General features: G+C 38.6%; 1 protein-coding gene across 4 annotated transcripts; it reads right to left on the reverse strand.

Annotated features, from left to right (window-relative positions):
- Positions 1-288: 288 nt before the first annotated feature.
- LOC133664629 (gastrula zinc finger protein XlCGF57.1-like) lies at positions 289-9,857 on the reverse strand. Of its 4 annotated transcripts, none has more exons than XM_062069421.1 (3): positions 9,764-9,857; positions 9,390-9,502; positions 289-2,901 (listed from the first exon to the last, which is right to left on the reverse strand). In XM_062069421.1, the coding sequence occupies exon 3, from the start codon at positions 2,897-2,899 to the stop codon at positions 1,376-1,378; it is 1,524 nt and encodes a 507-aa protein (XP_061925405.1). In that variant the 5' UTR covers positions 2,900-2,901; positions 9,390-9,502; positions 9,764-9,857; the 3' UTR covers positions 289-1,375. The 4 variants fall into 4 exon arrangements, with proteins under 4 accessions (XP_061925405.1, XP_061925406.1, XP_061925407.1 ...); XM_062069422.1 differs by having other exon boundaries at positions 9,390-9,494; positions 9,764-9,856; XM_062069423.1 differs by lacking the exon at positions 9,390-9,502 and having other exon boundaries at positions 9,764-9,797.
- Positions 9,858-16,123: the final 6,266 nt, after the last annotated feature.

Genomic DNA, 16,123 nt, shown 5'->3' on the forward strand with positions numbered 1-16,123 from the left:
CACTGATCATCTTAATGATTTCTCACAATAAATATATATAGAAACAGATAAATATCAATATGCAACACTTTATTTTTATATTTTCTCTAAGTGCACATTTTTCAAACTGAACATTTTCAAATGATCACTTCTAAGACAGTCTTGTGAAATCACAATATCCCATTTTAACTAGCTAGCCACTAACATTTTTTTTAACAAATCATGAATTACTTTGCACCATGTTTGTACAAATAATATTTCATGTAAAATACAAAAGTAAACTCTCAAATTTTTAAATCATGTCACACTTTGAACTGGACACCAAATCTGTTATCTGTTTCTTTGTCAGTTAGTTGGAAGCCTGGCATTGCATGCTGTTAACTAGTGTGTTGTACTCTGGTGTGTAACTTGACACTGCAACTCTGAGTGAGTCTTGCAGATGTGCATCAGTGAGGCGTGTTCTGTGTTTGTTCTTGATGAAGTTCATGTCAGAAAAGGCTGATTCACAAAGATAAGATTTTTCCTCATTGTTTGCGGAACCTTCTTAATCTTTTGGACATATTTTCACAGCAATCTGGCTTTAAGCTTAATTATGATAAATGTAAAATGTTAAGGATCGGAAATCTAAAGGGAACGTCCTTTCGAATGGAATGCAAAGTGCGTGTTTTGTGGACAGATGAACCAGTTAACATACTTGGTGTTGTTGTCCCAGAAAATCTGGAAGATCTAGGCATCTGATGCACTGATTGAAAGTGTATCTTGTGTTTTTTCTATGTAGATTTAATTTTTTTTCTTTTTTTTTTTTAGAACAGGCCCGCGGGCGACTCATCTGGTCCTTACGGGCGACCTGGTGCCCGCGGGCACCGTGTTGGTGACCCCTGTTTGAGAACATGGAACATTACAAAGGACATAAGAACATGTGTCTTCAAAATGACTTAATGTTACCAAAACCACGTCGAACAACTCATTAAAGACTTGTGATTGAAAAACACACATTTTTAACATTGAAAAACAAAATAACTTAGTTTTATTGTGCCTATAAAACAGGCGAGCTGCCATTTTGAAAGACAGTTTGGTAATTGTATTCAACAAATCACAAGTGAGTGTTTTTCCGTGACTAATACGTACTTGTCCTTTACAGAGGACACCAATGCTTTGCTGGAAGTCTGACCAGACAGGTTGTGCTGTGTTGTTCAATTTGTAATGTAAGTACACAATGTTGCATATTAATGCATATACTTGACTGAAAAAAGCACTAATATAAAATATCTAATCTATAAATGTAGAAACATATTAAACAGATTGTTACACAAACAACAATGTCACACATGTTATATGTGCTGATGTTAGAAAGTCAAAATTAAAGTCTTGACAGTTTATTTCAAATCCTGCAGTTTCATTTGCTGCTGCTGTTCTCACCAGCACACTTGTGTTTCTTACACTGGTACTTATAAGAGAATCTTTCACCACACACACTGCAACTCAACACTTTCTCTCCTGTGTGTGTTCTCATGTGTGCTGCAAGGTTTGATCGGTCACAAAAGCTTCTGTTGCAGATTGAACAGGAATGTGATTTTTCACCAGTGTGTGTTCTAGTGTGTCTTTCCAAACTCTGATTGTCTGTAAAACCTTTACCACAGATTGAACAGGAACACGGTTTTTCACCAGTGTGCGTTCTCATGTGCACTTTCAATTTGTTACTTAGAACAAAACCTTTACTACAGATTGAACAGATGAAAGGTTTTTCTCCAGTGTGTATTCTTCTGTGTTTTTCCATACATGAACTTTGTGCAAAACCTTTACCACAGATTGAACAGATAAAAGGTTTTTCTCCGGTGTGTGTTCTCATGTGTACTTTCAAACACCGACTTTCTATAAAACCCTTACCACAGATTGAGCAGACGTAAGGTTTTTCACCAGTGTGCGTTCTCATGTGCCTTTTCAAATTGTTACTTTGAACAAAACCTTTACTACAGATTAAACATTTAAAATATTTTTCTCCAGTGTGTGTTCTTCTGTGTTTTTCCAGACATGAACTTTGTACAAAATCTTTACCACAGATTGAACAGATAAAAGGTTTTTCTCCGGTGTGTGTTCTCATATGTACTTTCAAATTTTGACTGTGTGTAAAACCTTTACCGCAAGTTGAGCAAAAAAAAGGTTTTTCTCCGGTGTGTCTTCTCATGTGTACTTTCAAATTTTGACTAAGTACAAAACCTTTACCACAGATTGAACAGATAAAAGGTTTTTCACCAGTGTGCGTTCTCATGTGAACTTTCAAATTGTGACTTTGTGCAAAACCTTTACTACAGAGTGAACAGGAAAAAGGTTTTTCTCCAGTGTGTATTAGCATGTGTTCGTTTAACCCATTTTTTCGTGAAAAACATTTACCACATTCTGAGCAGGAAAAAGGTTTTTCTCCAGTGTGTGTTCTCATGTGTCTTTTCAGATAAGAACGGTAATTAAATGTTTTGTCACAGTGAGAACATTTGAAGTGAGTGTTGTCAGTGTGACATGTCTTATCATCTTTAGAGTCTTCATCATCCGTGTCAGGAGAGTGTGACGTTGTGTCCTCACTATCTGATAGTGGAGCTAAGAGCTTGTCTGCTTGTGATCCTCCACAGTGGTCTCCATCAGCTTCTGTTGTCATGTGTTGTGTTGAGTTGCTGCTTGGAGGCTCCGCCTCTCTCTTCTCCTCACTTTCAACTTTAATCTCATCATCTTCACTCTTCACAGGGACACCAGTCACTGGGAACTCCTCCAAACATTTAGGCTGACTGATGCTGTGTTCCTCCTCTTCGTCTTTAAAGCGGGGGTTCAAGGGGTCCTCGTCCTCCTCTTTAAAGTAGGAGGGCTGTGGCTCCTCCTGCTGCATCCTAAAGCTCCACTTCTTTAGCTCAGGAAGATTTTCTTCACACATGTCTGCAGAAGACAAGAAGACCAACACATGCTTTAAAAACGTCCAGGTTTGCTCAGTCACACGAGGCATTCAGTACGTTTACTTGTACTAAAGAACTACCTCAGGGCCCCACAGACAGTGGATGCTTTAAAAATAGGGCTAAAAACCCACCTTAAAAAATAAAAAATAAAATACTTTTTTTTTACTGTCTTGCTGGAATGCTTCAACACTGTAGCACTTTGAGATGTGTTGTTCAAATGTCAAGTGCAATACAAATAACGTCTTATTATCATTATCTATATTGATACATAATGTATATATTGTGTTTTTTATGTTGATTTAAAAAAATAAAAAAAAATAAAATTTTTTTTTTTTTTTAATTTCTTGCGCGGCCCGGTACCAATCGGTCCGCCGACCGGTACCGGGCTGCCGCCCGGTGGTTGGGGACCACTGGTATAGAGGGCTTCAGATTTTTGGCTCAAGTATCCCACAATGCATTGTCAGACCACGACATCTTCCCCGACTTCGTGAAAAACTTCATTTTTAACCCAGTCCATTTTACAACTTAAAGGACTTTCAAAATTATAAGTCTGGAAAGCGATGACCGCATTGTTTATTTCTATAAAGGCAGTGGACATGGTGCCGTCAAGCCAGCCTAGAGTAATGAGAGATAAATAATTAAATGATAAATGGGTTATACTTGTATAGCGCTTTTCTACCTTCAAGGTACTCAAAGCGCTTTGACAGTATTTCCACATTTCTATCATTTTATCCATACGACTACTATCAAAGTTCTTCAAGCACATCAAGTTAATGCAAAAAGGAGCTGTTATTTATTTTAATGTCACTGGTTGAATGATCAGCAACAATGGGCGTGATACAAACGAAGCCTTCTAATATGACCAACGGCAATGCATTGTGGGAAATGTAGAACAATCCGAACCCCTTTATAGGTGAGTTGCAATCACATCCGGGCACGTCTGGGTTTTCGGGCGATGGTCTAAGTCCCATTAGTCTACTGTTTATTTACCTGAATCAGTGCAGATGTAAGCTTATTTTGAAAGGAAATATAAAAGCGATCATGGAAAAAAGTATTTAAAATGGGATGGAGTCGATTTTTACTCTCTTAAGAATTTTTTTTTTTTAAATTTAAACCGTTTATCGTCACCAACAGGCGACTGCTACCTCACTTCACCTGACACTTATGGTATTTAGAGAAGAACAGATTGGAGGTACATCATGTCTTTACATCTGAGGGGTCCACAAATTAAACGTTAATCCGAGATGACAAAAGTGGATTTATTCGTGCATCACTAAGTAACGTATTTGATTGACATAACGAGTGCTGCTGTGATCGTGACGCTAATGAGAAAAAGGATAAGATTGTTTGCAGTTGATTTCCTGCTACAAATATTAGTCTCATCTACAATTAATGTCTGCACTTGTTTTTATGCTTTGATGTTCATATTTTGTCTCAGTATTTAGCTATAGATGTCCCTGTTGTTCAGCAATGTTTGCTAGCGATATCAAGATCCAGTACTGTATATGCAGTTGAGCCCACGAGAGATTTAATAATATAGTTTATTAATACTATTAAGGATATTTTCTTGATGCTAACAAATATCACCAAAGTCGCTATAATGTGGTCATCTGTGTCGAATAAAGAACTTGTCTTTCCTGCACAACAACTAAGCTTTTAGTTTCTGTTATGAAAATCGACAACAACAATAAGGTGGATTGGACCAATAATCACAATATTTATCACTAGGACTTATCATGACGTTAGTTTATTTGCACAGGCAGATCTTCTAGTTATATTTAGACATAGCAACCACAAGAGAAGACAAACTAATGCGATCTATTGTCACTATAATTGATAGCTGTGGTCTTACACAAATAATAAATGAACCCACGCATCGCAACGGTAATAGGATAGATCTAATGCTTGTCCGGGGTGTCACCACCTCCAAAGTTATGATACTCCCGTATACTAAAGTAATGTCCGATCATTACCTTATAAAATTCGAAGTTCTGACTCATTGTCAACAAGCTAATAATAATCACTGCTTTAGCAGCCTCAACATTAATGCTGTCACAACTATGACTATTGCTGGCCTACTGCCTTCGGTAACGGCGCCATTCCCAAATTATGTCGGCTCTATCGATAACCTCACTAACAACTTTAATGACGCCCTGCTCGACACCATTGATAGTATAGCACCGCTAAAGCTAAAAAAGGCCCCTAAAAGGCGTACTCCCTGGTTTACAGAGGAAACTAGAGCTCTTAAACTATCATGTAGAAAGTTGGAACGTGAACGGCGTGCGACTAAACTTGGAAGTTTTCCATCAAGCATGGAGTGATAGTTTAATAACTTATAAACGCATGCTTACCTTAGCTAAAGCTAAAACCCACATCTGCGGTCCCCTCCAAGGTTTCTTATTGTAATCCCATTGAGTTGAGTTTTTCTTGCCCTGATTTGGGATCTGAACCGAGGATGTCATTGTTGCTTGTGCAGCGCTTTCAGACACTCGTGATTTAGGTCCATACAAATAAACTTTGATTGATTGATTTCTTTACGTTTAGTTCTGCTCTCATACACTACTCATATAACTTGATTGCATCACAGAAAGTTTCTCAAACAAATCAAATGTTCAAACAAACATTTTACAAAGTGATCTCTGCAGATACGAGCGGTCCGATTGTATTCCACAAGATGATGAAAATTATATTTTCAAGAGCCATTTCCTTCTACGCACTTTAGCGTTTTCCTGACTTCATTACCTTTATGAACCACTTCTTTCAGGACTCTATGAAAGCTCTTAACAGCAATACGGCATTTTCTGCTCAAACTCCACACTCACTCTCACTTGTTTTAATGCTAGGCTCTAGCTGCTTGGCCATCGTGTGAATTAAGCCGCGAAGAAGAAAAACGGATATGACGTCATATGCAACCCTCGTAGTGCTTCATATTGTTTAAGTCGCTTTGTATCTAATTCAAGACCAACCCTCTGTTGCCATACCGTTCTAATTTGTTGATTAAAGTATGATTGTGTCAAATGCTTTTGTTAAATTCCATAAATACTGCTGCTACACACCGTTTACCATCTATTGCATTGGTCATTTCCTACATTATATTACTTAATGCCATCGATGTTGAAATGTTAGCTCTAAATCGTATTGGTTTTCTGCTAATATTCCACTTTTGTTTATGAATTTGTCTAATCTGTTATTGAATAATTTTCAATGATTTTAGGAAATTGTGGAAGTATAGAACCAGGTCTGTAGTTTGTAAATTGGTGTTTGTCTCCAGTCTTATAAATCAGTACAACTTTTGTCATTATCATTTTGTTAAGGAATGTGCCTGTTAGAAACGACAGATGACAGTTGAGATCTTGGATTTGTACTTCCTTACAATTTACATTTCAACTTAATTTTTTCCTCTGATGTTTCTTGTCCTTTACTGAGAGCTCCTCTGACTTCTTTATATGTTTCATTGCCAATCAAATTAATCATGATGTCAGAAATATGTCATATTGGTCACGCACCCACCGCCACATACAGGTATATAGTGGCAATCTGGAAGAAACCCTGTAATATCAAAAACAACCTAAATTTGAATGTTTGTTCATCTCTAATTTGAAGAACAGTTTACAGGGGTAATGCACTTTTTTTAAATTATCCACTATCCTTATGTAAGCCAAGAACACATGTTTTTATTTTTTATGCATTCTAAATCATAAATAAACTTTGGTTGGTTCAAAAGACAAAAGATACCCAGGCAATATGGAGCGAATCTCATGGTCACTCAATGCTATTGACAAAGTGTTTTACAGCAGGCGTGTGGACCTGTCCTGATGGGACAACTGACGATGGACAACTGGAACAAGTGGCGCGTTCTTTGTCTCTGGGTTTTAGACGTGCAAGACGTGATTATTTACGCATCCATGGTGGTGGGCATGATTTGCCTGGGCGGTGGTCTTTTCCTGGTGTACCGCAGGCTGAGAAAGATGGGGTCGGACTTCGCTGGGAACAGGGAAGTCTTGACCGCAATCAGAAAAATGAGGTCTGGTATCGCGGAGACCAAGGATGAAATGGCCTTACTGCGTGCAAAATTCAAAAAGTCTGCTGGAGCAAAAGCTATGGAGGATGAAGAGGAAGACGAGGAATAATTAATGACATTTCTTATTGTTCCGCGGAAAATTCACTTCCTCTCATGGATTTACAATATACAATGCATTCTACGGGGGCCACTTTCGGTCTGTGCGGTATTATCTGGACACTCGAACCTCAAAACTCGAAATGGATTATAATCAGACTTAAACTGGGCCATCACATGGACATAAATGACGATATGGAAACATTGGTTCATGAATCTGCACAAAATAACACAAGAAGAAACATGAATTGGACGTCATGTGAACAAAGAAACCAAAAAATAAATACAACTAAATTAATCAAACAAGATATATCCATATTGGTGCATGTATACTGACTTGTCATTATCATCCATTATCATATGCTATTCTTGTTCTGAAACTGTCATGTATCCATCAAATCTGCTGTTGAAACTTGGACTATATAACCAACATATAAGTTGATTGTAAATTAGGGGCGGGACATGGATAAGCATTATTGCGTTTTTTCCCGTGCCGTTGCATGTCTGTCAAATTACAAAGAGAGATGAAGTGTTGCTATATATGTCTGTCTGCCGGAATAAATCATTCATTCAATGCATTAAAAAATAAAAACATATGTGCTTGTCTTACATAGGGATTGTGAATGATTGCAAAATTTAGAAAACTGCAATTTCTCTTAAATTAGAAAATAGAACAAACATATACCATGTGACAAGAACAAGAATGTGATGTGATTAAATAATCTTAAAGGCCTACTGAAATGAAATGTTCTTATTTAAACAGGGATAGCAGATCCATTCTATGTGTCATACTTGATCATTTCTCGATATTGCCATATTTTTGCTGAAAGCATTTAGTAGAGAACATTGACGATAAAGTTTGCAACTTTTGGTCGCTGATAAAGAAAGCCTTGTCTGTACCGGAAGTAGCGTGACGTCACAGGTTGAGGGGCTCCTCACATTTCCCCATTGTTTACACCAGCAGCGAGAGTGATTCGGACCAAGAAAGCGATGATTACCCCATTAATTTGAGCGAGGATGAAAGATTTGTGGATGAGGAACGTGAGAGTGAAGGACTAGAGTGCAGTGCAGGACGTATCTTTTTTCGCACTGACCGTAACTTAGTGTGGAATCCAATGAGCCCTTGTACCTTTCTCCTTTTTCTATTGTGGATCACGGATTTGTATTTTAAACCACCTCGGATACTATAACCTCTTGAAAATGAGAGTCGAGAACGGTTTATGGACATTCACAGTGACTTTTATCTCCACAACAATACATCGGTGAAGCACTTCAGCTACGGAGCTAACGTGATAGCATCGTGCTTAAATGCAGATACAAACAAAAGAAATAAGCCCCTGACTGGAAGGATAGACAGAAGATCAACAATACTACTATCAGGAGACACCGAACCAAACACTGGACCTGTAACTACACGGTTAATCCTGTGCCGCCTGTCGAAGCCTAGCAATGCTGTTGCTAACGACGCCATTGAAGCTAACTTAGCTACGGGACCTCGACAGAGCTATGATAAAAACATTAGCTATCCACCTGCGCCAGCCCTCATCTGCTCATCAACACCCGTGCTCACCTGCGTTCCAGCGATCGACGGCGCAACGAAGGACTTCACCCGATCATCGATGCAGTCGGCGGCTTGCGTCGGATAGCGTGTCTGCTATCCAAGTCAAAGTCGTCCTGCTTGTGTTGCTGCAGCCAGCCGCTAATACACCGATCCCACCTACAACTTTCTTCTTTGCAGTCTTCATTGTTCATTAAACAAATTGCAAAAGTTTCACCAACACAGATGTCCAGAATACTGTGGAATTTTGAGATGAAAACAGAGCTTTTTTGTATTGGATTCAAAGGTGTACCAATACTTCCGTTTAACTAGTGACGTCATTCGCATACGTCATCATACAAAGACGTTTTCAACCGGAAGTTTAGCGGGAAATTTAAAATTGCACTTTATAAGTTAACCCGGCCATATTGGCATGTGTTGCAATGTTAAGATTTCATCATTGATGTATAAACTATCAGACTGCGTGGTCGGTAGTGGTGGCTTTCAGTAGGCCTTTAATACTGCCCTGACGCCATGATTATGTTCGGGATTTCCCTTTTTTGTCTAATTGACTATGTGTATAAAGTGATGAGACTGAAATTAAAGTTTAACAATTTATTCTACAGTTGGACTGGGATATGTAACTCATTTTTACAGGTAGTTGCATTTAGACAGTTGCGAGACCACGTTGCAAATACCAGACGGAATGCATCATCCTCACAAGACAACCCAACTTCTTATACACAATATATTTACGAATAGTGTTAATAATGAAATATAAAGTTAGTAAAGATGTGAGAGTAAGAAGTAAACAAACCTGTTCTGTGCAACACAACTTGATGTTTCTTGAAAACAGCGTCCTGTAGTTGATGTTGTCGCTCCTTCTCCTCTTCTGTTGGACAAAGTTCCTCCTCGTACTTTGCTATCGTTCTTTCGCACATTTTCACACAATCACAACACTTTACACTCACATTTGATCTCTACTTAGCGATGTGTTGGTAACGTCCGCGTCTCTTTGTTAGCAGCTAACAAGCTAGTTTAAGCTAAGATAGCAGGCACAAGAAGAGTCAAATCTCACTCAGACTATCCAAATAACAATTAATAGCAAAGTTAAAACGATTTTTAATGTTTAAATGATATATGTATATACCTACGCAATGAAAAAAACAAATACAGAACGATAATGCTTACGTTTAGGCCTTCTCCGTCAAACGCCATCTTGCTTTTCCAACCGATCGGTTCACGCATGCGCGAAGTCCACCTCTTCTTTTAGTTTTAAGGCGGGTTACAGCCGCAACCTAGAAGGTGCATACCGCCACCTACTGTACCGGAGTATGTAGAATGGGCTCGTTATGTATTATCTTCTATACCTTATTATTAATAGTTATACTAAATAAGTGTATATCCATCTATATTTGATTATTACTACTATTCTTAAATATATTTATATTTATTGGCTTTAAGTGACGTCATGTCCGGCTCATTAAATATGCGTGGTGGTCAAGCCAGCGTCTGTTCACAATGGGTACTAGGCGCCATTTAGCCTTCTTGAAGAAAAATGCCCAATGCTTGTGTTGTTTTCGGCTGTACGAACCGTTCAAATCGCGAAAACAAAACGTTTCTTCAGAGTTCCCCGAGAGGTCATCAAGAAGGGCAGAAGAGTGCAAGGTTTTAGGAAATGACGTCGAAAAAGTGGCACGCACTCCGGTCCAAGACTTAGACTTAGACTTCCTTTTTATTGTCATTCAAATTTGAACTTTACAGTACAGATAAGAACGACATTTCTTTACATAAGCTCATGGTAGTGCAGGATAAAAAAAAGCAATAAGGTGCATACATAAATAAATAAATAGGTTACTGTACAGATAAATATATTATAAATATACTGTACAGATAAATATATTGCACTGCTAATGTCCTCTTTAAAAACGCCATCTCCTCACTACCACCTCTAAACCCATGTCATGCTGATGATCTTGTAAGCAACTTTAATTCCAAAATTGTGAATATCATAGATATCATTGCACCTGTTACAGTTAAAACGATTTCTGGCAAGCAAAAGGCACCCTGGAGAAAATCTGCTGCTGTAACAGCCCAGAGAAGAGAGTGCAGGAAGGCTGAACGAATCTGGCGGAATACAAAACTTCATATTCACCATGACATCTATAAAGAGAGCCTCCAGGCCTACAATTTAGTCCTAAAAAGTGCTAGAGAAACATTCTTCTCCAATATCATAAACAGCAACACAAATAAGGCCAAAACCCTATTCACAATCGTTGACAGACTGACTAAACCCCCAACACAAATACCAGCCGAACTCCATTCCACGCAGAAATGCAATGACTTTGCATTCTTTTATACTGATAAAATTGAAAGCATCAGACGCACCATCAATATCTCAAGTAAAAAAGTTGGATCACCACCCCATTTAGGCAAAAGTAACACAGCAATGATGGCAAGCTTTAATGCCATAGACTCTAAAACTCTAGTGGAAACGGTGACAGCTCTAAAGTCATCCACCTGCTGCCTTGATGTTTTACCTACCAACTTCTTTAAGAATGTTTTTGACTGCCTATCAACAGACATCTTGCAAATAGTTAATAATTCTATTAAATCGGGCAATTTCCCGAAGGCTTTCAAAACTGCAGTCATTAAACCTCTTCTAAAAAAGCAGAGCCTAGATGCCTCTGTTATCAACAACTACAGACCAATTTCAAATCTACCATTCATAAGTAAAATAATTGAGAAAGTTGTCCTCCAACAACTAAATCACTTCTTGGCTTCTACTGGCTGCCACAACAACTTCCAGTCAGGATTTCGACCTCTTCATAGCACAGAGACGGCCCTTCTTAAAGTTATAAATGACATCCGTCTAAACACAGACTCTGGCAAAACTTCAGTATTAATGCTTTTGGACCTCAGTGCTGCATTTGACACTGTCGACCACTCAATACTTTTGGACAGGTTGGAAAACTGGGTGGGGATCTCAGGCACAGTTTTAAGCTGGTTCAAGTCATATCTACAAGATAGGAACTATTTTGTTTCCATTGGTGACTTTGTATCAGAACCAACCAACGTAACGTGTGGAGTCCCCCAAGGTTCAATCTTGGGGCCGACTTTATTTAACATCTATATGCTCCCACTAGGACAAATCATGCAAAATAATAACATTGACCATCATTGCTATGCCGATGACACCCAAATCTATGTAGCGCTATCACCAAATGACTATCGCCCCATAGATCTTCTGTGCCAGTGCATTGAGCAAGTCAAACACTGGATGTGCCAAAATTTCCTACAACTAAATGAAGATAAAACTGAGATAATTGTTTTTGGTGCTAAAAAAGAAAGGTTTAAAGTCATCCAACACCTTAAATCACTGTCCCTGAAAACCTCAAATAAAGCCAGAAATCTTGGGGTTATTTTAGATTCTGATTTACATTTCGACAGTCACATCAAATCAGTAACAAAATCGGCCTACTATCACCTCAAAAATGTAAAAAGACTTAGAGGGCTCATGTCAGCTCAAGACTTAGAAAAACTTGTACATGCCTTTATTACCAGTAGGCTAGACTATTGTAATGGTCTCCTTGCAGGTCTTCCCAAAAAAACTGTCAGGCAGCTACAGCTTGTTCAGAACGCTGCTGCTAGAGTTCTAACAAAGACCAAAAAATGTGAGCACATTACACCAATTCTTAAATCCTTACATTGGCTCCCTGTACATCAGAGAATAGATTTCAAAATCCTCCTGCTCACATATAAATCACTACATGGTCTAGGGCCCAAGTATATCACTGATATGCTCCCACTATATACGCCCTCTAGATCACTAAGATCTTCTGAGACCAATCTGTTAGCGGTTCCAAGAGTAAACTCAAATCAAGGGAGATCATCATTCAGTCACTATGCAACACATAGCTGGAATAAACTTCCTGAAGATGTCAGACTCTCCCCAACTCTCACTACTTTTAAAACTAGACTGAAGACTTTTATGTTCACCTTAGCTTTCAGCTAAATCTTTTAATCTTTTGACTTTTAACGTCTGCACTGTTTTTATTTTTATTGTCTGCATTTTAATTTTGCTTTTATTTTCTTTCATTTCACTTTGTTGTCTGTGAAGCACTTTGAGTCTGCCTTGTGTATGAAAAGCGCTATACAAATAAAGTTGCCTTGCCTTGCCTTGCCTTTTTCCACATGCATCCACGTTTATGGATGTATGTTATATTGTCTTTTTTATTCCAGCGAGTTAATCCATTTTGGGGGGAGTTGAGGGGATAATTTAATTATGATGCGTTCAAGAGTCTTACGGCCTGAGGGAAGAAGCTGTTACAGAACCTGGAGGTTCTGCTTCGGAGGCTGCGGAACCTCTTTCTAGAGTCCAGCAGTGAAAACAGTCCTTGGTCGGGGTGGGAGGAGTCGAAGAATGCACACATTTGCAGATATCACTTCATTAAAGGTTTGTTTGATAAACTTTTAAAATACTTTACTCATTTAGTATTTCCAATTAAAGTATTATCTTGATATTGTTTGTATTTTATTTTTTAACAAACAGAAACACAAAGGTCTGGGTCAATGATACTTTGTCTGTTGCGGCGCCCGCGCATTCTGCTTCCCCCTCCTCGGCGGGAGCCCTTAGAGCAGGGGTGTCAAACTCAAATACAGAGCGGGCCAAAATTTAAAACTGAACAAAGCCGCGGGCCAAGGTTGAACAAATTAACCTTTAACGTCCTCTACGAGCTGTCGTCACGTCCGCTTTTCATCCATTCTAAAAACGTGCCGGCCCAGTCACAAGATATGTGCGGCTTCTGTATGAACACACACGAGCGAATGCAATGCATACTTCATCAACAGCGATACAGGTTACACTGAGGGTGCCAGTATACAAAACTTTAACACTGTTAGAAATATACACCACACTGTGAACCCACACCAAACAAGAATGACAAACACATTTCGGGAGAACTTCCGCACCGTAACGCAACATAAAGACAACAGAACAAATACCCAGAACCCCTTGCAGCACTAACTCTTCCGGGATGCTACAAAATACACCCCCGCTACCACCAAACCTCCCCCCCACACACACCTTGTGGCGTCCCGGAAGAGGCGGGCGGGCGTTTGGAAGACTCCCGGGAGGATCGGCGGGCCAGCTTTAGTGTTAATTTGATATCGCCTCAAGGGCCAAGTGAAATTACACGGCGGGCCAAATTTGGCAAATTTTACCCTTCTCTTTTGTAAAGTAAATCTGAACAGCTGATATGGGCATCTACATCAACTATATGATTTGCCTGAGAAGCTGGACAGGACATTAAAAAAATAAAAAATAATAAAAAATAAAAATTGGCCCGCGGGCCAGAGTTTGACACCCATGCCTTAGAGACTGCGCTGTGAGCTCCGCAGGACACGCCCCCGCACTTGCCGTGCAGACCGCGGCCAAGCGCCGCCGCAGCTGGAGGCAATCTGCAATCTACACACCTGGACCTGACGAGAGGCAGCAGTACAAAGGATCACTCCGCTGTCTCCTCCTTGTCGGAACGTAGCCCTGTTTACATCCTCCGTGTCTCAGCATTGAGCCGTGCGCTTCTGCTGCTGATCCCCCCCTAGACTCTGACTGCCTCCCTCGATCCTCGACCAGCCACGCTCGGACCTGGACTTCTGGACACCTCTCTCGTGCCCCACGGACCTCGCTCGGATCACGGACCTCTTTTGCTTCATCCCCTCTGGACTCGTTCGCTTCCACAACCAACACGCACTTACAACACACTTCCGGTAATTCACATTTTGTTAATTTCCACACATAGTATTACATCCACACATAGTAGCATACACACCTCATAGGGCTGAAAATCTTTGGGTGTCCCACGATTCGATTCAATATCGATTCTTGGGGTCACGATTCGATAATACATTGATTTTTTCGATTCAACGCGATTCTCGATTCAAAAACTATATTTTTCCGATTCAAAACAATTCTCTATTCATTCAATACATAGATTTCAGCAGGATCTACCCCAGTCTGCTGACATGCAAGCAGAGTAGTAGATTTTTGTAAAAAGCTTTTATAATTGTAAAGTACAATGTTTTATCAACTGATTGCAATAATGTACATTTGTTTTAACTGTTAAATGAACCAAAAATATGACTTATTTTATCTTTGTGAAAATGTTAGACACAATGTGTTGTCAAGTAGGGGTGTGGGAAAAAATCGATTCGAATTCGAATCGCGATTCTCATTTTGAAAAATTCTATTTTTATTTTTTATTATTATTTTTATTTATTTTTATTTTTTTTAATTAATCCATACAACAAAAAAATACACAGCAAAACATTAACAATGCAATCCAATTCCAAAACCAAACCCGACCCAGCAACACTCAGAACTGCAATAAACAGAGCAATTGAGAGGAGACACAAACACGATACAGAACAATCCAAAAGTAGTGAAACAAAAATGAATATTATCAACAACAGTATCAATATTAAAAACAATTTCAACATGGTAGTGATTAAAAATCCCTCATTGACATTATCATTGGACATTTATAAAAAAGAACAATAGTGTCACAGTGGCTTACACCTGCATCGCATCTCATAAGCTTGACAACACACTGTCCAATATTTTCACAAAAATAAAATAAGTCATATTTTTGGTTCATTTAATAGTTAAAACAAATGTACATTATTGCAATCAGTTGATAAAACATTGTCCTTTACAATTATAAAAGCTTTTTACAAAAATCTACTACTCTGCTTGCATGTCAGCAGAATGGGGTAGATCCTGCTGAAATCTATGTATTGAATGAATAGAGAATCCTTTTGAATCGGGAAAATATCGTTTTCGAATCGAGAATCGCGTTGAATCGAAAAAAAAATCAATTTTGAATCGAATCGCGACCCCAAGAATCGATATTGAATCGAGTCGTGGGACACCCAAAGATTCGCAGCCCTATAAGACGAGAACACATATGTTTTTCTCCTTTTAAGCAGTCTAAATCGTAAATAAACATAATCAACAGTCAGCCAACAGTGGAGTCAATGGGGGTTGCTCTACTCCGTATATACCGGGGGTCACCAACCTTTTTGAAACCAAGAGCTACTTCTTGGGTACTGATTAATGCGAAGGGCTACCAGTTTGATACCAGTTTAAATAAATTGCCAGAAATAGCCAATTTGCTCAATTTACCTTTAACTCTATGTTATTTATTAATAATTAATGATATTTATCTTTGTGGAAACACTGATCATCTTAATGATTTCTCACAATAAATATATATAGAAACAGATAAATATCAATATGCAACACTTTATTTTTATATTTTCTCTAAGTGCACATTTTTCAAATTGAACATTTTCAAATGATCACTTCTAAGACAGTCTTGTGAAATCACAATATCCCATTTTAACTAGCTAGCCACTAACATTTTTTAACAAATCATGAATTACTTTGCACCATGTTTGTACAAATAATAACTCATGTAAAATACAAAAGTCAACCCTCAAATTTTAAAATAAATCATGTCACACTTTGAACTGGACACCAAATCTGTTATC

This window comes from Entelurus aequoreus, linkage group LG14, assembly GCF_033978785.1.
Source record: "Entelurus aequoreus isolate RoL-2023_Sb linkage group LG14, RoL_Eaeq_v1.1, whole genome shotgun sequence".
In the NCBI taxonomy this organism is placed as follows: domain Eukaryota; kingdom Metazoa; phylum Chordata; class Actinopteri; order Syngnathiformes; family Syngnathidae; genus Entelurus; species Entelurus aequoreus.